The 25984-nt window shown below is 42.6% G+C and overlaps 2 protein-coding genes across 15 annotated transcripts in view; one reads left to right on the plus strand and one right to left on the minus strand.

Moving 5' to 3' along the window:
• The first annotated feature begins 7229 nt into the window (after positions 1–7229).
• rcor2 (REST corepressor 2) lies at positions 7230–18928 on the plus strand. Of its 4 annotated transcripts, none has more exons than XM_011487407.3 (14): positions 7230–7475; positions 10455–10580; positions 12249–12305; positions 13352–13432; positions 13515–13567; positions 13648–13809; positions 13886–14019; positions 14191–14257; positions 15447–15686; positions 15908–15985; positions 16097–16154; positions 17132–17199; positions 17306–17464; positions 17571–18928. In XM_011487407.3, exons 2-14 carry the CDS (start codon positions 10457–10459, stop codon positions 17904–17906), a joined length of 1617 nt encoding a protein of 538 aa, XP_011485709.1. In that variant the 5' UTR covers positions 7230–7475; positions 10455–10456; the 3' UTR covers positions 17907–18928. The 4 variants fall into 4 exon arrangements, with proteins under 4 accessions (XP_011485709.1, XP_011485711.1, XP_011485708.1 ...); XM_011487409.3 differs by having other exon boundaries at positions 13886–14010; XM_011487406.3 differs by having other exon boundaries at positions 7237–7475; positions 13349–13432.
• Positions 18929–20551: 1623 nt separating this feature from the next.
• The window catches only part of mark2 (microtubule affinity regulating kinase 2), a 53463-nt gene continuing 48030 nt past the window's right edge, over positions 20552–25984 (minus strand). For 7 of the 11 annotated variants that reach the window (XM_023948860.1, XM_011487411.3, XM_011487415.3 and 4 more), the window contains 3 exons: positions 23990–24028; positions 23387–23496; positions 20552–22607 (listed from right to left, as the gene is read on the minus strand). In XM_023948860.1, coding sequence (XP_023804628.1) covers positions 22264–22607; positions 23387–23496; positions 23990–24028 — 493 coding nt within the window. In that variant the 3' untranslated portion in view covers positions 20552–22263. The remainder of the gene's footprint in view (positions 22608–23386; positions 23497–23989; positions 24029–25984) is intronic. The other 4 variants (XM_011487416.3, XM_011487413.3, XM_011487418.3 and 1 more) reach the window with 2 other exon arrangements.

Here is a 25984-nt window from a genome sequence, read left to right on the forward strand (position 1 = left end):
TTTTTTTTCAACAAACTTTATTGTGCTTTTTTCAATTTACAGAAATTCACAGTCACTTGCCCAATAAACAATTGTTAATATCAAACACACATAATACCGAAAAAACAAAAAACAGTAATATTTTTAATAATGTGTGTACCTCTTTGTTGTTGTTTTTTTTCATAAATGCTCATATACAAACCAAGTTAGGGTGAAAAAACGTTATAAATGCACATATAGAAAAAAACGAAATAAAATTAAAATAATAGGCAAAGGAAAGGCAAAAAAAATTCAAAATAACAATACTTTTGATATTTTGATAAATTACTGTAGTTTTCTTGTTTTTGTTGGGAATGGATTTAAGACACTTAAAAACTTAAACAGAAAAATTATTCCAAAAAATAATAGACAAAAGGTATGTATTTTTCCATTTACATAAATGAATGAAATGTTTGCATGAAATAATAAAAACATTAATGACATAAAAAATTCCTGGGTCCAGATTTTCCGTATAGAAAAGAACATCATATAAGGAAAAAAGGGAATATTTAAAACTTTGAGTGACAACCAATTGTGAATATCAGTCCAAAATATTTTAACCTGGTTGCAACTGTAAAAGAGATGTTCTAATGTTTCAGTTTCAGATGAACAGAATATGCATGGTTTCGATTGAAATTTGAATCTTTTATGTAAAAAATCTCCAGCAGGGTAAATTTTAGATATTATTTTAAAATGTGTTTCTTTCATTTTAGGTGGAAGTGGGTACTTTGTGTATAAAGAAAAAGATTTGTTCATTTGGGTGGTTTCTAAGTCGCGTCTGACTTTGTTGATCGCAAAATACCTATAGAGTATAGAGAATCAGAATCTTTTATTGTTATAATGCAGTGCACAATGATTTTTTTTTCCAGCAGCTCTTTTCCAACAATATTAAAAATACTATATAAAAAAATAATACATAAGACTACAGTAGAATGGAATGAATATTGCACATATGAGTGGATATTCAGAGGTAGACGTATTAACAGGAAAACCAGCAATAGGATTTTTATTTTACTGTATTCAATTAATCAATTTATCCTTTTTTTGCCTGATTACTGAATATAGACAAACTCTCATGCATTTTAATGCTTCACATCTAGGATTTACAAAACACAGCCAAGGACCCTTTCTGTTCAAGAAAAACAGGTTGTCCTTTGTTGAGAAAATCTTGAGAACATGAGACTGATACAAATATATATACAAGTCTGAAAAGAAAAAAATCATAAAAGAATTGGGAGATAAAAACTCTTATAAATATCTTAATGCCAACTAAGGTTAAAAAAATGACCCAGCAATATCGGTTAAACTTGTGAAGCCAGTATAATGTGTTCAAATAAAAAGCTAATTCCCACTGCTTTATTCTCCACCATTGAGTAATCATTATTTTAAAACTAACATAAACCTCTTTTTTTGTCTAATTGGAGAGTATAGATATCCCAAAGACCATGCTATATTCTTAGCCTTTGTCCACAGCTTCTTTCATATAATGCAAATAATGGCATTGCAAAGGGGTGGGGGGTTCAAAATCTGTGGACACACACACACATACAAAACAGACACTACACAGCAGTCCCCTACCACAGATGGCCCTGTCTCTAAGCCCCGCCCTCTGCCTTTGTCTTCAGGGAATCCATCTCTCAGCTGTTAGGTGAAAACAATACCTCCATCTGCCAGTAGGGGGCACAATAAACCACCTGGAGACTTCCACAAAACATAAGCAAATACTGATCTTTTCATCCTGATAAGATGAAATTATTTTGTCAGAATTAAAACAAAATTTGTTTATAAGCTCAGAAGTAGGCTAGAAATTGTTGGATGACCCCTTTGGGCACATCATTTTTTTCTGTAAACACACAAAGGGAAAGAAAGATGAAGAAGAAAAGTAATCAGAGATGCAGAGCAAAATGGACAGGAAACTGGTGGATAAAGCTTTGAGAGTCCTGAGGCACAGACCTACAGCACAGACTGCTCCCACTCTACAGCTTTGCTAAGAAACTTCCAGAACTTTCTTTCTGCCAGATAAAATCAAGCGCATCTGTTGCCTTTTGTACATTTTTTGGCCGAAATAAACAAATCTGTCTTCTTTCTCAACCAAACTTTTGCTATTTATTTAATTTCAAATTTCTTGACACAGTGGGGATACTTTCTACCTTTGTTTGAAAAGTTCCAAAATACAAAACAAGTCTGCCATATGTGATTAGAGAAGAATTTAGGTTTTAACCAAATAAATCAAAATGTGACCTCTTAATAACGGTTTTAAAGATGAAAGCAAAAGCATTTAGCCTTCTTTAACATTTTTTGGCTAAAACAACATCAACCACAACTTTTCTTCTTGGCTCTGTATTGGTTTTACGATTTCATTTACAAATCCTTTATCAGATTTTGCTTCAGTCATTTGCAATTATGAGAATAATATGAAATGCTGCCTCTACAGGAAAGCAGCAGTACACTTTTAAAAGACCCACTCTGATAAAAAAAAAATGTGTTTTGGGTGTTTTTGCCATGTTCTTGTTACATTTTACCAATGATGAACAATTTCTGCCTTGGCTTGCTGGCTTGGTCGGTGGTTGTTAGAGTTTAACTTTGCAGCCTCACGGCTATGAAGTGGACCCGTTGCTGTCCAGGTCTGGCTGGGGACTGTGGTGATGATCCGAGCTGGCTCTAAATACTGTTACCTCACAGCAGAGCAAAGCCTTAAGTTTCTTTTAGAAGCTATAAGTATTGATTGTGTCTGTGGTCTTGTGTCGTATGTGCTAACAGAGGGGAGTGGGAGTGGGAATGGAGAAGGGTGAGTTTTTACAAGAATTTGTCTGTTTTTCAATGTAAACCCCTTTGAGTTGTGCAGGGCATGAGAAGCATGTTTTTAAAATATATTTAAAAATTAATAAATAAAGGTTGAGTTGATTTGATTTGATTTGATTTGAATTTGAAAGGATTCACCAAAAGCACAACTAAGTGATGGTTAGTTTTGAGTTGATACCTCCAAGGAATCCCGGATGAGCCCCCAGTTTATCATGCTTCCTGGGCTCATTAGCTACAACATACATGTAAGACTGAATAGACTTGTGGAAAGACAATATTTTACGAAAACCCCAAAATAGAAGGTCAACACTATTTAGCTTTATGCCATAGTCACATGCAAACCTGTGGGAGGTTGACCCATACAGGTCTGACTGTGGAGGGTGTGGAGTGAGGAGCAGCTGCATCTTAAAGGGAGTGCAGGTGTCTCTTGCAGTTTCCTTAAGGCTCATGCGGCTGGCTTAACCAACGTCAAGAAAATGGAAAGTACCATTGTTGTGTAAATGGTTAATGTGTTGAGAGCTTTTCATAAACATGACAATGTAAGTGGCACACACTTATGACCTATGAGTGATGCTATTGTACAGCACACTCACTCCACACTTTAGTTGTTAGTAAGGCGCATCTACTGGCTCCTTACTGATTGTAGGCAAATGTTGGATGCACAGGGTGTGCAGGTGAAGTGCCCGGTGGCCGTTTATAGGACTTCCACACGTACTACAGTGATTGTCTAATTTCTAACAGTGAGGTTGCACACCTATCATGTGAAAAGCACTAGCGGGGATTGAAAAAATTAAACATCTATAAGATGTGCCTGCATCTTACCTACTTTACCCTTTTTACCCTTGCGTCTTGTAAATGTCAGGGCTAGTCAACCCTGGTCCTCAAGGGCCTCAACCCTCCCTGATTTCCAGCTTTCCCTGCACTGCTTGATGCTAACTAACAAAACGAGGTATGTTCAGTCAACCAGGATGTAGAATCACTTGAGTCAGCCAATCAGCAGAAAGATGGTCAAGGAGAGCTGGAAACCAGGCAGGATTGCGGCTCTTGATGACCTTGGTTGGTCAGCCCTGGTACAAGTGTTCGCTGCGACCTGAAGCGTGTTGCATGCCCGTGGAAAAAAAATTGCATGAATATTTTCGCTTTAAGAGGTTCACTGACCGCTCTATGACCTTGATTTTTCCTGCAACCAATCTCCGGGTTTGCCCACATACCGTAGCCACCTATAAGGGCAGTTATGACTAAGGCCTTAATCTGATCTTCACAAAGGTTAGCCAGTTGAACTGATAAACTGATGGACCTGCACCAGCAGAGTAGCCAAGGGGCATGAGAAAGATGAAACCAACAAATATACACAATGTGCACTAGAAGACAAATAAGCAAAACAATTCCAGTGCAACTCCACGTTACTGAAAATTGAAAACCGATGGCTCATACTGTCAGGAGTCGGAGCTCTGTCTACCCCCCTCTGGTCACCGAAAGGAGCCGTCTCCTGAGTTCTAAACGCACTACATCTCCCAGCAACCCCAGCGTGTAGTTTCTGGATGCTGCACATCTGACTCTCATTTGCCAATCAACCACAAGACAGTATTGTTTGTGCCACTCTGCCTGCATTACTGAGCATTACAGCGTACCGGATCTTCTGATTTCCTGACCCTGTTTTGCCTCTGACTCCATCTGCCCCCTGCCCCGAATGTCATCTGGATCCTGACTACTCTTGTTGCTTCTCTGATGCTTCAATAGTCGTTGTTGACCTCTGCCTGCCTGACCCTGAATTAGTTTTGAGGACTTTTAGCATGAGGTGATGTTGTACATCCAACAACATCACCTCATGTTGCAGCATGATAATGCACGGCCCCATGTTGCAAGGATCTGTACACAATTCTTGGAAGCTGAAAACATCCCAGTTCTTGCATGGCCAGCATACTCACCGGACATGTCACCCATTGTGCATGTTTGGGATGCTCTGGATCGGCGTTTACGACGGCGTGTTCCAGTTCCTGCCAATATCCAGCAACTTCGCACAGCCATTGAAGAAGAGTGGACCAACATTCCACAATAGACAACCTGATCAACTCTATGCGAAGGTGATGTGTCGCAAGTCATGAGGCAAATGGTGATCACACCAGATACTGTTTTAATCCTAATTTTCTTTATATATGTCCTCCATCATGAGAAAAATGCCACATGAACATGTCAAAAACACCAAAATGAAAGATTTTTATTGGAGTGGGTGTTTAAAGATAGCCGCGCACCAATCAGGGTTTTTTGTTTTCTGTAAACACAATCCCATAGGGGTGTTGTGGGTTCAGAGACAAGTTATTCAATTATATAAACATTTATTTACCTATTAATATCATCATGCGTACCAATAGGGCTGCAAGATATGAGGAAAAATTCCGATTTGCGATACTATTGATCAATATTGCAATGACAATATAACTTGCAATACATGAACAAATAGCAAAACAACCAAAAGCACAATTTCCATTTCACTTCAACAGTTTAATTCAAATAAGAGTCAACATACCTTAGTGAAACTCCAAATGACCCTCGTCTGGTGAGCATCTAAAATAAAAGGGCTCCATCTGATTGGTCAAATCCAGAAAGAGATTTATTTGATTCGTTAAATACTTCAAGCTGCCATAAGATCGTTTTAGCACATTTAACGTAACCATTCATCGCAACTTTTGCCGTCTTTCACGATATGCATGTTGCACAGCTTGATATAATGATAAATTTGCGATTTATTGTGCCTTTGTACCACCGTCTGTTAAAAAGAGCAGGAAAACTTTATTCTATAAGACCTGATTCTACAGTGTGCATCCACTGAAATGAGAAGGGCTTCTGCATTTCAAAGGAAGTGATGGATGGATGAATAGTCAGAGGGAGAGTTGTGTGAAAAGATGCGCAGAGGCATTTCCTCGATGAACCAGACAGGTGGAGAACCACGGAAGTGGAGAAGGTGGGTGCTAAAACAGAGAGTGGGAGGCTGACTGAGCTCTGGGAGGAAGAGGAACACAGGAAGAAACAAAGGACGAAGACAGAAGAGGTGGTGGAAAAAGGGAGAAAGAAAAGGAAATGAGAGGGGAGGTGCATGCAGCTGTTCAGTTGTGAGGATGTGGCTGCAGGACTGACTGACGGTGGTGAGTTTCATGGCCACTGGTTAACAAGAGGAGACGAGGGAAGGAGGCAAGGGGAGAGGAGATAAAAGGGTGAAAATGAGACTGTGGGGGTGGCTGGGGAGGGCGGGCCGGGGTGCTGGAAGTGAGCGGAGGAAAAAAAAAAATCTGGTGGGGGGAGGGGAAGAATTTGCACGTACGCACACATGCACACTGATGAAACTGCAAACGACACGAGGGTCAGATGAGTAGCCTGAGACTGAAGTGACGATGGAGATGAGGAAGGAGCAGACACTTTGAGGAGTCATCACTGAAGGGAAAAACAGGTTCAGGTGGGTGGGGAGGAGGAGAGTGAAAGAGAGAATGAAGGGAGGTGAGAGCATGGGAAGAAGGAAAGGCAGAAAAGGGAAAAGAGATGCAGAAGTAGGACAGTTGGGAAGAAGAAAAGAAGAAGAAAGGTAAAGTTGAATGGAGGAACGATCTGACGATGGAAAGGAGGATTGGAAGGAAGGAAATTAAGGAGGAACAGAAAGGAGCAGGAAGTGGGGGGTGAAGAAGGGAGGGGTGCCAACAAGAGAGATCATGAAAGAGATGGAGATGAGTGGATGGAGGAAAGAGGAAGTGAGGAAAGGAAGCAGCAGAGAAGAAGCTGGACTTTATACACGTGAAGCACTGTTGAGGGTCACAGCAGGTCCTGATGTTTACAGGTACACCCCAAAATTCAGCTCACTCACATGATCACAATCAAACAAAAAGATTCATTTATTTTAGTGTCTGACATTTAAAAGATAAGCAAACTATTCTGGACTATTTATCTGAGTCGACTACTGGTTCACATACCCACACGAATGATTCAACAGTCTCTAACCCCTTCTTCCAACAAGCACACATCAGTACAAGTCTGGTCTGGACAGCCTGCCTCTGCACAGAGATGCACAGCTGACAAATCCCTCCGCCAACACACTGGAAAGTAGACCCCAGTTCATGGGATTTTGATGGATGGCAGAAAAAGATTCAGTAACAACTATTTATTACATATAAACATAAGTAAACTCACCGCCATTTTTATTTTATTTTATAATAGCTTTGGAATAATTGTGGGATAAATTAATTTTAGAATATATTTTAATACAGTTTCTCCTTAACATTAATGTCTGTTAATTGTAGTTATAAAGTTATAATGACGTCACAGAGGAAGAGATTTGAAACAAAGAGCAGGTAAAGTTGAAAAGTTCGACAGGACTATTTTTTTTGTCAATCCAAACGGTTGGCTGGAAGAGGCGGAGCGGATGTCCACCTCACTCTGGTGCGGGTGTTGTCCGCCCCACGCACACACTGAGCGCGTTGCTTCTTCCATCCCCTCCTCGCGGGCGGCAGTTCACTTCATTGTAGCGACCGAGCTCTCCAATTAGGCGAGAATTGGGCAGTTTTAGATGTGAAATCTGTCCCGCGGCTCTCAGGGGGAGGACTGCGAACCGCCAACGAGAGGCTCAGACAAGTTCTGAGTGCGAGGACGCAGGGCGAAGCGACACGCAGGTACGGTGTGACTGTTACTCGACTTCTAACTAGTAACGTTACAAATGTAACGCGAGGGTACTACTAGCCGCAAGCTAAGTGGCTAACGATAGCATCCCAATGAGCAAGTGGGGTGGACTTCAGTTGCACTTTGACGAGGGAGGGGGCCAGAATTATGCCCCAATTTACCCCTTTAAGCCCCGGTCAATACTTTTAGAGTTCAAAAGGAAGCCATTTGTGTCACATATGATCAAAAAAAGTTAAGTTAAAATGAGCCAAAACGTCAAATTTCTCATAAAAAATTCAAAATGACAACAGTTCTCATACTAGCAGAGAGGGGAAGACAAAAGGGCTCGAACTCCAGGCATTAACTGTCGATTAGAAATGTTTTAATAATATAGCTTTAGCTAAAATGTATGATTTGGGTAAAGTTTAATATGTTGAAAATTACTAAATAATACACAGGGGTGCTTTTTATTAAGTGTCTGGAAAGAACAATTCGAGGAGTTTTTATTGTTTGTGGACTAAAGACAGGATGCTTAGAGAAATTGGGATTTTCAAAATAAAGTTATGTCGGCATTTTAAACATGTTGGCACACAGATAGAGATCGACGTTACTACGACCCTCTCCCGGAAACTCACTGAAAGTGAACAACTAGTTATGCATATAACCACGGCGGGATCGTCTCAAGCTGTAATCTACGGTCGTTTCCTGCTTCCTCAGTGAAGTTGGACGGGGCAGCTGCTGTAATCCCGGGGCCACCTGGAGCAGCCACAGACAAAAGACCCCCAGAGAGCCTCCCCGCACTTGTGCTGTCTGTCTGCTTGTTTGGATTGGCAGATGTGATTTTTAAACTTGTGGATTGGGGACACAGCGACTCCCCCGCCTGTCTTTAGAAACAGCACGTTTTTAGAAGCAGAAGGGAGAAAAAAAGAGGAATAAGTGATGGAAACTGTGCGAATCTGTCGTACAACTTTCAGTCCCTGCTTTGTTCTGGTTCAAGTTAGGGAGACTGGAGATGGCGCTGATGAAGGTCCGGATCCTCTTCTGCATCTCAAATCCTCACCAGGTTTTCACCAGTTTAGCCAAAACATTCATCTTCCTGCTTTTACTTTTGGTTTCACTAATGTGTTTTTTTTAAAATATCCATAAAAAAAAGGAAAATCATTCAAAAAAATATTTTTGATTTATTTTGATATACTTTCATTTACAGCAATAATAATAATAATAATGTAGTAAAATTTTAAACTAATAATAAATAAAATTTACAAAAACATGTAAATAAGTATAAATAATAAACTAATATTAATTTTGTACAAATTTTACCTTTAAAAAAATCTTGCTCCATCAGGTAAATTCCTTTAAATAATCAATTTTATATAAATAAAACAAACTTTTTCCTCCAAATTTCTTCTATATTTTTGCTTATTTAGTAAAAAAAAAAATTAAAATTTCTATTTAGATGTTAGTAGGTTCTATGCATTTGTATTAGTTATTGTTGCAGCTTTTGCATAAATTAGCCTTTGTTTAAAGACAGACTCCAATCATCTTTGATTTATTGATCTATCAACCGTCACCAGTGGTCTTTTAGACAGGATTATGCTGTTTTTAGCCAAAATATGAAAACCTCTTTTGTTTTATAGGAAATAGTTTCTGCAGAACGGCAGGAGTTCATTAGAAATTTACCTCTGTGATTGCACAAACTATTAAAGTAAGCCTGTCCCCACTTCCCGTCATCCATCTGTTTACACTCTCTCCAGCTAGCTTACAGTCCCTCACAACCCCAACGTAACATTTGCAGTGCAACAAATATGGCGAGCAATATTGGAGCTATCCAGCGTACAGATGTCAGCTAAGATGAGGAAAATGAAGACGTACATGGATCTATTTGTCTGCAAGTGGATGCATCAGAATGGAGCGGAGCAGGAAGCTCGTGGCCCCACCCAGTGTATTTTTTACGTAACAAATAAACTCTTTTTCAAACAGAACTTTTTTATCTGCTCTTGATCTGCATCGATTTGAATGCTTTGTTGGTAGTTTTTGACATTTTTAACTTCCAGTAAACAAAGGGCTGCAATAAATGTACATTTTATCTTCATGAAGTAACTGTGCAATGGTAACGTCAGGAGCAGCGATGGGTAAACTCCTCACATTTTGGTGCTCCGATTCTCACTCAAACTCAAAGTCTCCAAGGTTTTCCAAATGCCTGTTGAGCTGGAGGGGCGCAGGCTGCAACCCCACCTGGACAAATATGACCTTCGTGGAAAAAGTCTGCAGAAGAATGTTCTCACCAGAACACTCTAGGTTTGCACTGGGTTATTTAAACAAGCCTTCTCCACATGTGCTGTGGACTGATGAAGCTGAAGAGAGGGAGGATTCAGAGCTCTGCAGGTGTGTCCATGCATACATGCATGCATGCTTACGGACGTGGTAGTAAACCCTACTAATTGAATTTCCAGCCTCTTTTTGTAGTTTTTTAGAAAATATGGAGTGGAATTAATGAATACGTACGTTAAGAAACATCGTTTATTAGATTAGAGGAAAACCTGAAAGGATGTAGAGAGTGGGATCCACCGCCGAGGCAAACGTGTTAACATTTGAAGGTCATCCAGGGCTTCAAGCAGCTGATAACATATAAATGTCTTCAACAGACTAAAATGTACAATTGAATACTTTACTAAATAGCTTATTTTAATTTCTAGAAGAACAAAAAAGGTTTATATAAAAACAAATACAAGTGTTTTCAATGAGAAGACCCTCTAGTCACTTTCTAATGTTTAAGATGCTTAAAGACCCACTTGGATGATTGTATCACTTATACAACGTGTAAAATGAGGAAATCCTTGCAGATGTTCTCACCTGAACAGTCTGTAGAGTGGATGAGTGCTTATTGTTTCCTGAAGAGCTCGTCTTGTTTTTGAGCCATTTGATGAACAGGATGTGAAAATTGAATTTTCATTCCCCTAAAGATTTTTTTCTTTTTTCCTTTTTTGCTGCAGTCATGCCTTCAGTGATGGAGCGCTCAGGCGCAGGGGTCCTGTCCAGGAGCAGAGCCAAAACCGTTACCAACGGAAACAGCCAACCACACTCTGAGGAAGAGAGCAGCGACGAAGAGCACGCTCATGGTAGATGCATACCTTTTAAAGTTTTTTTTTTTACCTCTCTGCCACAGATGTTGTGGTTTGTTAGTATTTTTTTTAAAGGAGATCCAACAGAATTTACAGATACAGAGGCATCATTTCAGCTGCTGCAAAGCTTCAGAGCTCCTCTGTCAGCCCCCTCCTCCAGCATCTTCCCACCCTCTTCCTCCTTCTCATCTCTGCTGCCCACATGTTCCTTCCTTCCACTGTTCCCTCTCTTCATCTGCCAGCAGCATGTTTTCCCTAAACTGTCTTTAATTTGAAAAGTTTCCTTCTTCCTTTCCTCCGTTGTCGTCGCCGTTCTCCTTCAACTGTCTTCACACACCTGCTCACAGTCCTCATTTGCTCCGTGTTTCTCCATCAGCTTCTTCTCACTCCTTCCAACACCCTCCCATCTCCTCTGTCTCCTGCTAGCTTTAGTGCAGCACTTATTACTCAGCGTCTGCCATCAGCTGCCATCTTTGGCTCCATCTGTGCAAATTCCTTTTTCAGGGGGAGGAGGAAATGGAGCAAATGAAACGATTGAAATGTTGTTTCTTACCAATAATTTGATGATAAAAAGTGCATCAAAATCATGTCATGCTGGAATCGGCTCAGCACAAGAATGATTTGATCATGTTTAAAGCCATAAAAATAAGCTTCAAATCAGCAAAGAAGCTGCTGAATACACAGACATCGCTACAAATCTGACTTCATCTAAAAATATTCCAAAGAGTTTCCTTACTAAAACTTGTCAGGTGTTTAGGAATGAAAAGTTGTGTTTAGCTTTGTGACGATTATTAAAACAACTTTTTAACAAATCAGTGTCACTCTTAATCCAGATTACTAATATAAACAAAGCAAGGACAAATCATCTCAAATACAGTTTTTTTCCAACCGCTATAAACATTTTACACATCACTAAATATGTTACATTTCAATTCCAGCTGCTAAAACATTGCAATGTTGGATGTTTAAAAAAAGAACTTACTGCAACGTGGATTTGATTTTTAGTTTAATTTTAATGTATTTATTTTTAAGTATATTATTATTATTATGCTTATTTTTAACAATTTTAACACTCCTTTAATTGTAATTTCTTGATTTTAATGGCTGATGAACATTTTTAGTAGTTCTAGATTGATCGATGGATGGATTGATTAAAGAGGGAGGGTAAGAAAGGCAGCTCCTCCAGTGTTTCCATTAGATTGAAAGCAAATAGTACTAAACCTAATGTTGTGTATGGACAGAATATTAGGTCTATTCTGGAGTGCCTTATCAGATCAGTTTGTTTTTTAGATTCAAAGGCTCACATGTTCAGTTTCTGATTCAAGTTCAGCAGCACAGTTAAAGACATGTCTGGAAGAATTGACCAGAGCTAAAACCCAGAATGCACTTTTAGTGAACTTGATGTTTGAAAAGAAGAAATGTCACAACATACAGTTGTAGAGAAAAGGGTTGTGTATTTCACAGCTTTATTTTGTAGGTTTGATATAAAATGTTTTTCCAACTCTTCTGTAATATTTAAATTAAGTTCTGTTCCAATTCTTTGATCACTTAAACACATTTTTGTTATGATTTCAAAATAAATCTGCTGTACCTGACTTGTTTCTTTTCTCCATTCTGGTTAATCAGTTCTGGAGATTAAAACTCTGCTTCCCTTGTTTCCCACAGACAGCATGATCCGAGTGGGAGGAGACTACCAGGCTCAGATACCAGAGTTTAAACCAGGTAAGATGAGGGGACAGTGATAACTGAAGCTAGATGGGGGTTGGAAGGGCTCAGAAGGAGCAGAGAGTTCAGTGAAAGCACAGCTCATGCAGTAAATATCATCAGAGGTTAAAATTCTCCCTTTTCGGCTCACAAAGAGGGAAAGAACGCTGCAGCAGCACGAGCAACAACCGGGTTGCTGCGAGCTTCCATCCCTGAATGTGAGGGGAGGACCTGTTCAGGTCTTAGACCAGATGCCCAATACGTCGATAGCAGTCAAAGGAAAAAAATCAAATAAAAAAAGGTTTTTGTTTTTTTGAATTGCTGTCAGCCAATCAGCATCCTTGCTGTGATATATCACATGATTGACATGCAGTATGACCACTCCAATATCTTCTAAAACATACGGCACTGCTCATGTGTGTTCCCACTAAACTGAGCGCCTCTCTCCGTTAGCAGATGAGGAGTTTTTCTTCCTCCTAAACTTCAGAAAGGTGTGAGCGTTCGGTGCCTTATTTTCCTGTCTGGCCTCGAGGTCAGTCCCCCAAAATAACCTTGAACGTTGCTGTTGTCGGCACACTGAGTGCTGCGGCTCCTAACTAAAATGACCTGACGACTATGAACAGGCGAGTCCAGTTCCACAAGTTGTTATAGCAAAAATGACAGAAGTTCTTCTACGTTTGAACTCTTGTTGTTCATGGGACGCTGCGCACATTTTTGAAATCGTTTTCAGGCTCTATGTACAAAACAAGTTAAGTTAAACAAGCTCTAACTGGGACTCTGATTTGGTAAGGACATATGGATGGCATCTCCTTCAATTTCTTCATGGAAGAAATTTGAGAAACGAATAGTTGAGGTTTTTGCCCGTTGACATTTCCCACCAAGTATCTTCAAACTGTTGGTGGCAAACATGCGCTAGTATTGAGTAGAGACAGTCCAGTGTGAACACTATGAGCGAAACACGTCCGGTATGCTTTAGACAGTAGAGGAGGGACACGAGGACAGAGGAGATGCATATGTGGTCTTGGATTTGTGTTAGGAGTCAAACGTTTGCCTGTCGTCAGCAGACACTCCATCTGGCTGCAGTGAGAAGGACCAGAGGAGCATGCTGGTCTGGTGTCCCAACAGTCAGCTCTCTGATGCAATGTGTAAGACCCACCCACACCCGGAGCTCTGCACAAACCCAACCACAGCAGCTAAACCTTTTCTTCCTCTGTCCTGTTATTCCAGTGGACGAGTACATCCTCATGGCTAAAGAGAAGCACGGATACAACATGGAGCAGGTACGACCAGCTGCAAAACATTCTGGAACTGTCATCTATGAGGATTGAAGGCATCCTGACTGACCTTTTTATCCTTTCAGGCTCTAGGCATGTTGTTATGGCACAAGCACGACGTGGAGCGCTCGCTGGCTGACCTGGCCAACTTCACGCCCTTCCCAGACGAGTGGACAATCGAGGACAAAGTTCTGTTCGAGCAGGCCTTCAGCTTCCACGGCAAAAGCTTCCACCGCATCCAGCAGATGGTGCGAAACTGAAGGAAAACCCCTCGTTGACTTGCCACTCACAGGGCAAATGTTTAAAGAGATCGTTTGTGTGCAGCTCCCCGACAAGTTGATATCCAGCCTGGTGAAGTACTACTACAGCTGGAAGAAGACCAGGACCAGGACTTCAGTGATGGACCGACAGGCCAGAAGACTGCTCAACAAGAGAGAGAAAGATGACAGGTTTCAAATGTTAAGAAGCGTTCTTATCTTCACTAAAATAAAAAGCATATCTTTCTTATATGTCTTTGCTAAATCATCATGTCCATGTCTTGAGGATTTCCTTTCTGTCACTCTAAGCATTTTGGGTGGAGCTGTAGATTGGATGGAATTCTGTAGTCCTACTTTGTCTTGTCTTTTCAGTAATGATGAGGTGGAGGAAGGAGAGCCAGCCAGTGACAGTGACTTTGAGGTGGATACAAAGAAAGAGGTGAGGCGTTATCCTCTTGAACGTGTTAAAGTCCCACTCCGGTCTCTTAATTATGTTAATGCCGTTTGTTGCTGAAATCAAAAAAAAACTTTTCTAGGACATAGTCTCTATAGAGCGGCAGTAGTTCATTAGAAATTTGCCTCAGAGTTGCTGGCCAGACCAGTGACCTGGAGCAACCCCACCCCCCTTTCCCTTCCCATTGCTGTGAGCTCTCTGTTAACACGCTCCCCTGCTAGCTTACAGCCCCTCATAACCCCGACCTGACGTTACCGTTTCAACAAAAATGGCGAGCAATATTGGAGCTATCCAATAAAAAAAAACAAAAAAACGAAGACGTTCATGGATCTAGTTGCCTAGTATTCATCAGAATGGAGCAGCGTATTTTCTATGTAACAAATAAGCTTTTTTTCAAACCGCATTTTTACTTCCACTCCCGATTTACAGTGATTTGAATTAAGAAATGCCGTATTTTCGGCAGTATAAGGCGCACCATCAATTAATAGTCTATTTCCAAACTTATGTCAAATATAAGGAGCACTGAACTATAAGGCGCATCCAGCGAGACAAAAGTCAGAGATAAGTCCGTCAGTTTATTTTCTCCTTTCGCAGTAATCCTAGAATCTTTTTGTAACACGCTACATGTTGGCCACATTAGAAGTGTTAGGCGTATACACAATACCTGTAACTCCCAACCTTGTTTGTAATATGTAAAAAAACAGACAAGATGCCACTAAAAAAATGTCACTGCGCTGACTTCTAACATTGAAAAAACGCAATCCATCCCTGCTGCACGTTAGCCGTGATAGCGTATTAACAATAACACCCAACCTTGTTAATATCTTGTAAAAAAAATGTGAAAAAACAGACTAATACTTAGCTTCAAAATTATTTCAACATTAAGCACAACCATAAATAATTCTAATATAAGTCACTCTGGATTATAAGGCGGACTGTCACTTTAAAAAAAAAAAAAAGGCTCTCAAATGGCCCTAAAGTGCAGGAAATCCAGTACTCAGGAATACAAATGTAAGCTTAATTTTCTTTCTACATGTCCTCCATCATGAGAAAAATGCTTCAAGAGCATGTTAAAAAAACGCATTTTCATGGGATTGGGTCTTGAAGGAAGCAAGTTCCCTCTAGATTCTTCATGAGATGATCGTGAGGCCTTTTCTCTTGTTGATCCTCACAGGCAGTGAAGCAGAACCCGAGCAGCACCAGCTCAGACAAGCCCACACCCAGCCGCTCTGGACCCGTCAAGAAGGAGAGCGTCGGGGCTCAGTACAGACACCACCCGCTCAGGTCGCGCCGCAGGCCGCCTAAAGGCATGCACCTGGTCCAAGCCGACATCATGGCGCTGTCGGCCTCTCAGGACGCCGGGGCGGTGACTGTCCGGCAGCTGGACACCCACCTGGTTTCTCTTAAGAGACAGGTGCGTCTTTTTTTTTGTTTTTTGCTCCTCCTTTTAGAGGATTGGTGTTCAGTTCAATAGAAAATCTCCCCACTGCTTGATCTGTACTGCCATCTTCTGACCACACATCCAACACCTCCAGGGAGGTTTACGGATCCACGTGGATTTGTCCTGTACTTGGTGATGTGGACAGATGATAAATAGGATGTTCGGTGAAGCACTGAGCAGCTCTTCTCTCACAGGTTCAGTCCATTAAACAGACCAACAGCAGTTTGAAGCAGAGTTTAGCTGAAGGCTTGGACTCCTGCAAACCAGCTGAGGTCAGTTTTTGCGTTGATCCCTCCTCCCTTCCCTTTACCCATCAGTCACGTTCTCTCCATTCGTCTTGTTTTCATTGGCCTCTGACCGCCGCCCCTCTTGTCCCCTTTCAGTCTGTGCCTAAGATGAACTCTCGCTGGACCACAGAGGAGCAGCTGCTGGCGGTTCAAGGTAAGTCTCTCCTCCCACAGTCAGCTGGTGGTCCTGGATTATTGGTTCAAAGGAAGCTGCTGAAAATGTCTGAACATGTTCTAGATTTCAATATTGAGCCTCAGCAGTTCCTTAAAGACCTACTCTGAGCTGAAAATGCTGTTTTTAACACGTTTCTTTGGCCTTTTCTCATGATGGATATATAGAAAGAAAGTTAAGCTTAAAATTGCATTTCTGATAAAACTGGTCTTAAATCTTCTAACCTCAGCTGGCTAATTAGCTCATGCAAGAAAATTGTAAAGTGCAAATACCTGGAGAAATGGTTGAAAATGAGGTTTACTCGTGGTGGTTAAAACTTTGTTTTGTTGCTTAAAAAGCAAACTGCACAGTTTGCCGAAAGATATTTGAACGTGACACAACCGGAATCATGACAATCGGACCGCAAGCGTAGATCAAGAAACGATGAACTCTGGCTGTTTGTTTCATTTTCTTTGCCCATAAAGTGTTAAATTTAATTTTGAGCATTCTTAAAATGGTCATACAAATCCTTAAATTTAACTCCTGTAAATTTGTGTACAGCTTTGTGTAAGGCTGGATCGCTCCAATATTGCTCGCCATTTTTTGTTAGGTTGCTGCTGTGAGGGGCGGTCCTGTCTACAAGTCAGAAAGGAATTTATTATGAGCTGCTGCAGAAGCTGTGTCCTAGAAAACCAAAGTTTTTTTCAAATTTTGGTTAAAAACGGCACAATTGTGATTCAAAGTGCTCTGGGAAAGGTTTGAAAATAGATCCAAAGGTGATTGGCGTTGGACTTTTAAAGCGCTGCGCAGCTCGGCTGCAGCTGCAGACGTGTCAGCGCAGCTCGGCTGTGGAAGTGAAGCAGGTCAGACCTGGTTGAGAGCAGGTGCCCCCAGATGTAGGTCAACTGTAGTGCGAGTGTCTTCTGCCTGTCAGCAAAAGCATCTCATCTTCATCATCATCATTCTTCCCTTCATTCTAGCTATTCGTCGTTACGGGAAAGACTTCACCGCCATCGCTGAAGTGATCGGCACCAAGACAGCAGCTCAGGTGAGACTCCGTTTTTGTGCGTTTGTGTGAGCTCCTTCCTTCTGTCCCTCCGTTTTTCTTCAGACCGCTTCCTCTCTGATTTTCCGCCTCTTCCTCTCTTTTTCAGGTGAGCTCCTTCTTCGTGAGCTATCGGCGCCGTTTCAACCTCGACGAGGTGCTGAGGGAGTGGGCGGCCGAACAGGTGGCCACCAACCGAGACCAGAGAGACCCGAGGAGGAGCACGGAGGAGATGTCATCACCAGAAGGAGCGTCAGAGGAACATGAGGTGAGACCAAACAAAAAGCCCCCCCCCACCTCTAGATATGCTGGTCTCTGATGTGGGTTTTAGGAAACGGCAGGTGTGTGAACGTCTCTGCTTCTGCCCCCTCCAGGTGAAAATGGAGGACTCTCCTCCAGACCCCTCCAGCAGCTCTTCTCCCCCCTCTTCCACTCAGACCACCTCCTCCCTCTCCCAGCCCCCTCCCCTACTGCGCCCAGCTCCTCCAACAGGACCCCCGAGCCTCCTCCGTCAGCCGCCGCCTCTTCAGACCCGCCCCCTCCAGAGCAGAGCGCCGCACAACCACCCTCCTCCTCCGCTCATTCGACCCGCGGTCACCGCCTCTTCCAGCCTCAGGGGTTCCCCTCCCCGCTCCTCGTCTTCCTCCGCCGCCACGCAGATGCCCCCCTCGTTGGTCGGGCTCAAAGTGGAGCAGCCCAGCTCCCACTGACGCGCTCGGAGGAGGACAGCAGGAAAATGGGCTCAAAGATCTCCTAAAACGCCGTCACACACTTGACCTCTGTGTCCCCCTGCTGTCTGCACCAACAGCTACCTCTGGAAAAAACAGGCTCATGCACACACTCCCTCAGAGGAACTCAAATTTACCCCCCTCCCCCTCACATGCACACCTCCATCTTTGTACCAAAAGACATCAGACTGAGGAGTTTCATCTCCATGGAGACAGATGGCAGCTGAGCTGTAGTTTCACTGGTGTGAAGATTCAGGTAAAAGAAACATTTCCATTAAGATCTGCTGTAGAAGGGCGTTCAGCAGGATTTGAGCCTGAGAGGAGTTCATGGTTCCAAAACCGTGGAAGGAGGGCCTGCATTAACATGCGTTAGGTGAAGGGGGGGTCCTAGCTTTCATGTGTGCCAGAACTTTAGCTAGATGGTTAGTGAGTGTAGTTTAGATTCCTAATTATTGACTAAGCACTCTGGAGAAAAGACCCCCCCCCAAAAAAAAAAACAAAAAAACAAAACCCATCTCCAGTTTCCTTTACTTCAATCTGTGGGAAAATCTGACCCTGTGACCTCCCACAACCTAAAATATGAATATATATTTATATTTGACTTTAAAAAGCACAACGTTCAAAAAGTCGTTGGGCTTCAGACAAAAAATGTTTACAATTCAGGTTTACTTCATGGATGTTTAGACACTGGAAAACGGAGGAAATACGTGTTCGATCGGTTCAGATAATGTGTTCATAAAGACAAAGCGTAATCACATCGGATTTTTACAGGTTTTCTCTGAAACTTTTCTGTAAAATATTTTTCTTTTTTTTTAAACTTGACCAAAAACGTCATTTTCATTTCATTTGTGACCGTAGTCCCACACTGAATGGCAGATGTCGCCTTCCTACAGCATTTATTTTTCTCACATTTGTTCATTTTTCTGTGTGCGGTTTGAGAGAACTCTGTGGAAACGGGACGCTTTGTGTTAAGACTTTAAAATAAACACGTGACCAAATAGTTACTCCCGCAAGTTTGTCTGTTACTCTGAGTTTTAGACTTTTTAAACTATCTTAATGAAAAATGTAAAAGTTCCCTTTGATGTCACTTATAACAATTTTTAATGGTTTGGTATTTATTATCATCAAAAACTACACCTACAACTAAAGGACAATGATAAAGATGGTTGTATTTCCACCATTTACTGCTGTGACGGCTTGACGGCGGCGTCTCCTGCTCCTCATTACTAATGATGCTTGGAGCACTGCTTCCACGTAGGTCACTCGGGGGTGGGGGTACAACCATCCAGTCTCCACTTCAGCTGGGCCCAGACGTGCTCTATAGGGTTCAGGTCAGAGGTCATGGCTGCCCGTACCATCTGAGCTGTAACAGTTCTGGCCTGATGTGGTGGAGCATTTTCATCCATGAACAGAAAGCTGTGGGGGGGGGGGGGGGGTTGTGGTTGAGTTGGGGGGTGACGATGGGTTCTATGACAGAGGTCAGAACCAGCAGTGATTGGCTCATCTCCAATAACCAAATGAGTTTGGCATCGACTGGTGATGCCTGTCCAGACTGTTGCTCCTCCTCCATAAAGTGAACCTTGGGATGACCTTGACCTCTGCCTGTCACTCACCTCGTCTTCCTCAGCAACGCTGACGACCATCGTTTCTCTACACAGTGATCCGATGGTAGCCCTCATGGTCTTGTTCCCTCCCCTAACGTTCAGTGGAGTCACCTGCTGCAGTCGTCTGACATTCAAATCACAATCAACAGTTTGTCTGGAAACCCTAGAACCCCTCACATCTGATCAACGGGCCTGCAGCTGTCAGAACCATCAGGTCCTTAGGTTCTGGTCACTGGTGGGGCTTCACTCCTGGGTCTGTCCCAAACTCTACCAGTAGTTCTGTCCAGGTGGAAGTCTGCTGATGAAACATCTGACCGCCTTTGACCAACCGGAAGGCGCCGTGGTCAGGAGACGCTGCTCGTCCGTTAAGTGACATCGTGTGTTCACGTCTGTCTGAATGATGAACTTTGAATGACATGGTGGTAAAATCAGCTTTTTAATACCCACAGAATGTTGAAATTGATGCCACATTGCAAAGAGTTTTTATTTTATTTTGCCCCTAAATAAGACAAAGAAAACACTAAATGAGGTCTGGATCAGCTCAATATAACGGCCTTCATATCCTAAAAATCTGAATGAAAACAGTTTATCCAGAGTTTCTCACGATTTTTCATTTCTTGTAGGTAGAGTTAACCCTTGTTCTATCCTAGGCTCTTTAACGTTGGGAGTTGGGTCATCTAGACCCACTAGACAGTGCTCTGAACCTTTTTTCTTCAATGATTTGTGATCTTCACTGGTGTCCATGGATTACATGAAATCTTTCCACCTTTATCCACCTTTGTCATGGTAGGGAGAACACGTAAATGTAAGGGTGGGGTCATAGGATAGCACAAGGGTTAAAGAGAAATGCTTCTGTTTAGATGATCTTTGTTTTCTAACCCAGTTTAAGGGTATAAAAGCACTCATCATGGAAGCTCTTTACGTTTTAAATCCACGTGATCAGTGAGAAACTGGAACCATCAGGATGCAGTTTTCTCCACCTGTAGACCAGATCACTAAACATAATCGCTTTCAGAGTCTGGGCATCATTATTTATATCATTGTTTTTATTACTATCATTGTAACTTTCCATCGTTTTGTTTTTGCACAAAAAAAAACAAAACAAAAAAAAATACACTTTTCAAAGGAGTTGATCACCCCTCCCAACCCCAAAAACCCACCACTACAGTTACAGTATGCTCAACACATTTAAAATCATTGTAAATTACAGCAATGTAAAACGAAAGAATGTCAAATAAAATCAACCCTGAAAGAGAGAAGAGAACAGCAACAGCCAGAATAATAAATCAAATCCAATACCCAGCACCTTAATACAATGATCCAACTTCTGACAGATTCCAAACTGAAGTACAAAGGAGAAAAGAAAGCGTGACGTCGGCTGACGGGACCTTTCCGAGAAAGGCAGAGAGAAACTTTTCTCCGTAGCATTTGGGGAGCTGTTCTGGACCAAACAAGGCTTTTCCTCCAGGCAAAAAATAAAAAGACGAGTGAGACGGAGGAATCATCACGTCGACCATTCTGCGATCCGGAAGAACGGGGAGGAGGGTTGTGCGTAGAAGTTAAATGCATACACCAAAAAAAATAATAAAGGCAGCAATGAAACCGTCCACTTCCCGTCAGACAATCCGATTCTATACAAACCTCCAGCCGCAAAAAATATATTATCAAATCAAAAGTAGAGATCCTGGTTGTTCATTTCTCCAGTGATCTTACATTATTCACTCACACACACTGTTACAACACCTTTCTCTGTGGTTCCTCTTTGGGAGCGTGTAACAGAGTACAGCGGGGAGGGGAGGGGGTGATATGAAGGCAGGATGCCAAGAAAGAAAACGGTACAAAGAAATCATTTCATGTGCTGACGAGAAAAACACAAACTCCTAATTTTAATTCTTCAAAGAAAGGCAACATTAAATTCTTCAACTATCTGGTCCATGAAGTGTCCTGACCCTCCATGGGTTCAAATTTGCCGCTCTTGTTCCAGTGCACAACTCTTAAAACAAAAAAGAACGTAAAAGTAGTAACCAATAGAGAAAAAAAAACTCTCAGATTGGCAACCATTGAGCCAAGGTAATTAAAAAAAAAAAAAAAAAAGGAGTGAGAAGATTGGGTGAATTTGTGCTGAGAAGGCAGAGGGGAGGATGAGGAGGGAGAGCGGTGGAGGGACGGTCCACAGACGCCGCTTTGTTCGTCCAAAAGTGTCCTGGCTCAGCGGGGGTCCGTTCGGTTTCGCATTGAATCAGAATTCCTTAACAAATACCAGCAAAAATAAGGCTTCAAAGACACACCTTTGTCCCCTCTTCCCAGAGTTCGTCTGCCCACCTCACCCCTTCATCTAACCCCCCATTTTCACCTCCCAGAGACCTGGCAGCAGGACTGTGCAGAGAAACTGAATAAATAGGAGGAAATAAACGACAGGAGTGGTTAGGAGTGGGGCTTGAAAAAGGAGAACGGAAAGGTGGGGCATGCAGCAGAGTGGAACGTCTAAGTAGATAGAAGGTGACAGAAAAAAAAACCCCCAAAGGGAAGAGAGAAGACCTCGGTCTGTACTTCACAATTCAGAAGAGCTCCGAGTGTCAGAGTGCGGGGCAGAAACGCTTCCTCGTCCTCCTTCAAACTCCACTAGATGTCAACAGAGTCATTATTTTTTTTAGCCGACCTCCACCTTTGTTGTTCCCCCGGTCCCACGTCCGGCATCGTTCTCAAAGCCCTCCGCTCTCTGCTGCCGGCCGCACTCACAGTTTGAGCTCGTTGGCGATCTTTGAGGCGATGTTCTTGAAGGCAATCGAGGTGCCCGAGATGCGCTTGAAGCGCACGCCGTTGAGGGAGAGCCGCGGCAGCTTGCACACCTCCATCTCCCACTGCACAAAGTTGTGCGGGTCGCTGGACGTGCACAGCAGCATGTAGCGCTCGCGCTCGTCGTAGTCGCAGTTGTTGGAGTCCAGCACTTTGCGGATCTCGCGCATCATCTCCGCGGGCTCCATGGACGAAGTGGTCTTCATGGACCAGGTGAAGCGCAGCGAGCGCGGCTTCGCCGAGTCCTTCTGGCTGGCGTTGGCAGGAGGGGTGCCTGTGCCACCTGGAGTGGGAATGGCGAGAGGCGGAGTCAAAAAGAATCATCCCTGAACTGTAAATCCATCTGCTTTAAGACTGCAAACGCAGCCCCGCCTCCTCCTGCAGTCCCTTAAAAGCTTAACATGTAAAACAGTTGAGCACAGTAGTGGGACAGTCATGGTTTGGAAGCTTTAAGTTTGAATCAAGTCTTCGGCATCGATGCTGCTGTAGAAAGAATTGAAATCTGTTTAAAGATGGATTTACAAAAAAAACCCTCAATATCCACTTTAGCTGAGCAAAGGAAAACGACGCTGACGTTGGCGTCCTATTCACAGCTTCAGATTTGCGAGGGCACCAAAGGAACTTTAGGAACCAATCCTGCTTGATTCAGACAGTAAAGACCACATTAAACCCAGTTTCCGATTCGTGAAACCTTCATCCGATTTGTCAAAATGGGAAATAGGATCACTGAGTCCACCTCAGACCAGGTCCAGTTTGCAAACCGCTGGACCCGGACTGCTAAAACCAGGATTCAATTAGGAGTTAGATAGAAATCTTCTTCACTATAACAATTGAATCCAGGTCTGAGCAGTCCAGGTCCTGTGGTTTTGGAACAGGACCCGGTCCTAGGTGGACAGTTCCTTTAGTGCCCTCGCAAATCGGAAACCCACTTCAGCGTGACGAGCACCAGATCAGCTCGCTGCAAACACTTCTGGATCTTTGCATCATCTCTAAATATGTGAAGGCGTGTCACATCCGTTTTTTGTAAAGGGACTTTAATGTCGAGTCAAACGCCGGACACACCTGTGTTGCCAGATCCAGGCGAGGAGTTGTTCTCATCGTTGTTGGAAGAGGAGGAGAAGCCGCCGGCGGAGGTCTTCTCCGACTTGTTCACAGTACTGGTCAGCACAGACCTGCACAGATCCACCAAGACGAGGGGGTCAGGAGGGAGGGGGTGAGGAAAGTGTGAGAACCCACCATTAATTCAAGAGAAAGATGAAACCAAAAAATAGAAAGTTAAGGAATGGAGAGGAGGGGGGTTGAGAGTTAGAGCATAAATGGTGAGGTTGTGGAAATGAGGACAAAAACCCCCCCTGTTGGTTTGTGTGCACGTGCTGGGAGGCTCGCCCCCCCCAGAACATGCACACAAACACACATTCAGGTGCTTCGGTTCTGATTTCCCCTCACACGCGTCATGCAGTTCACCCCCATCAATCTCTGCACAGCTAACACCCCTGAATCCCAATTAGTCGAATCATTGTCACCATCACCAACCGAGATCCCCCCCCCCCTCTCCCATCATTCACAGCAAGCTCGGATCATCTACCCGCGTGCCCGGGTCTACTGATTCGGCAGGCAAATCTCTACAGTCTGCGGGGAGACGGAAGAGCCGGTTTGGTGTCTCACCTGCTCCCCTCATCCCGACCCTCTCCCTCATAAGGACTCCTCGGAAAAAATCAACACAAGTTTAGTCTTTTTGTTTTCAGCGCTGGGTTAACATTTGGGCTGACAGTCCGGCTGCTCGCCACGCTCCAGTGTTTCAATCCAACCACAAACCGGGAGGAAACGTATCACAGCAGAACTAACGTTTGGCGTGGGAGAGGAGACAACAACCACTTCTAGACTAACCACTGTGCTCTTAAAGGCTTTGGATTCACCAAACGTTACACGGCTGCTTTTTCTGTATCATCAGCAGATGTCCAGCCGCATATCCATTTCCTTTCATGGATACGTTTGTCCTAAAGGGGAGAATTTGAGGGTCACCATGAAAGTGAGATAAAAATGCTCACAGAGCAGATGAAAGTGTTGCTAAACAGGTTTCTGTATTGAAGTGAATGAGACCTGACTGCTTGTGTAACTGAGCTGGCTCCATTTGGTTTACAAACCGGTTTCAAACAGGAAGTCAAAGTGTTGAGACTTCTCTGTCCTCTCATTGTTGTTCCTTTTACTCCCTTTTTTTAAAAATATATTTATTTTAAATTGTTGTAAGGCGTGTCAAAGACCTAACAGTTTAAGAAAAACAGAATACGTTTTGAGGACATTTAAGCAAAACAAAGGAGTCTGAATAATTTTGTAAACATTTTGTGGATGGACTGAAACAGAACGGAGAGCGTGGAGAGGGCGGGCTCTGTGGCGAAAAAAAAAAAGGTTAAACGATTTGGTGATCCCAGCACTAACCAACCATCATTAGTAACGCTGGACCTACATTAGAGTTAAAGAGAAAAACAAAACAAAACCAAACACACAGACTCCCCCCTGTGGACAAAATGTTAACTGCAGCTCTGATGACAAATGTACAACAGACAAACTCGTTACAGCGACCAAAACACACACAGGAAGGAAGTCAGACAGCAAATGAAGACAAAACATGCGACAGGAGGACAGTGACATGGCAAATGCAACAGTTTGTCGTCTGAAGTTCTTTCAACACTTTCATATGAAGTGAATGTTTGACCAAAACTATCCATATTGCTCCAAAAAATGTAGCAATATGGAAGGAATCCACCTGGTTTTAGTAAAGCTACGGATGTAATATATATTTATATATTATATATATAGTTGCTTTTTTCATTTCTTTAAAGACCCACTCCGATGAAAATGGTGTTTTTAACACGTTCTTATGGTTCTTTATGATGATGGAGGGCATATATTATGAAGATTAAAATTGCATTTCTGAGCATTTGTTTATTCAAATCATTGTGAATCAGAGCAGATGAAGAAATGCCGTTTGAAAAAGATCCTATTTATGATGAAGAAAATATGCTGAGCGGGATGGAACCAGCATCAAAACTGTACAGCAGGATGGTTCCAATATTGCTCGCCGTTTTTGTTGCACCTGTAATGTTAGGTTGGGGGCGTGTCAGAGGAAATGTAGGTTAGCAGTAAACAGAGAGCTCTCAGCAACGAGAAGGGGAAGGGTGGCAGCGTTTCTCTGCACCAACAGTCCCGCCTACAACTCAGAGTCAAATTTTGAATCCATTTTTTGGAAGTAACAGTGTCTTAGAATAACGAGACAGTACTCTGATTTTGGCTAAAAATAGCATAATCATAATTAAGACCACTGGGAACGCTTTTACAATAGATCAAAGGATGATCGGAGTGGGACTTTAATGTATTTTAATAAGCAGCTCAAAATGATCATTCCTTTAGGAGCTGCACTAAAAGGAATTCCAGATTCTGTGAAGCTAGAACCCAAACAGTTGTAATGATATTTTGGTTCTTAGTGCATTACATTTCAACTTCAGAGTAAAAGCCATACAAGCTCAAACCAGCAGGTGGAGCTATGATCCGCAGAAAGAAGGAACATTGTTCAACCTGCTGATCCTTCAGTGTGTGTAAAAAGTCTGTGGGGGGAAAAAACCATGTCTTTGCTGAACCCAATTACTGAAAGGTGCGAGTGTG

The sequence above is a fragment of the Oryzias latipes genome, chromosome 18 (assembly GCF_002234675.1).
Source record: "Oryzias latipes chromosome 18, ASM223467v1".
Lineage (NCBI taxonomy): Eukaryota > Metazoa > Chordata > Actinopteri > Beloniformes > Adrianichthyidae > Oryzias > Oryzias latipes.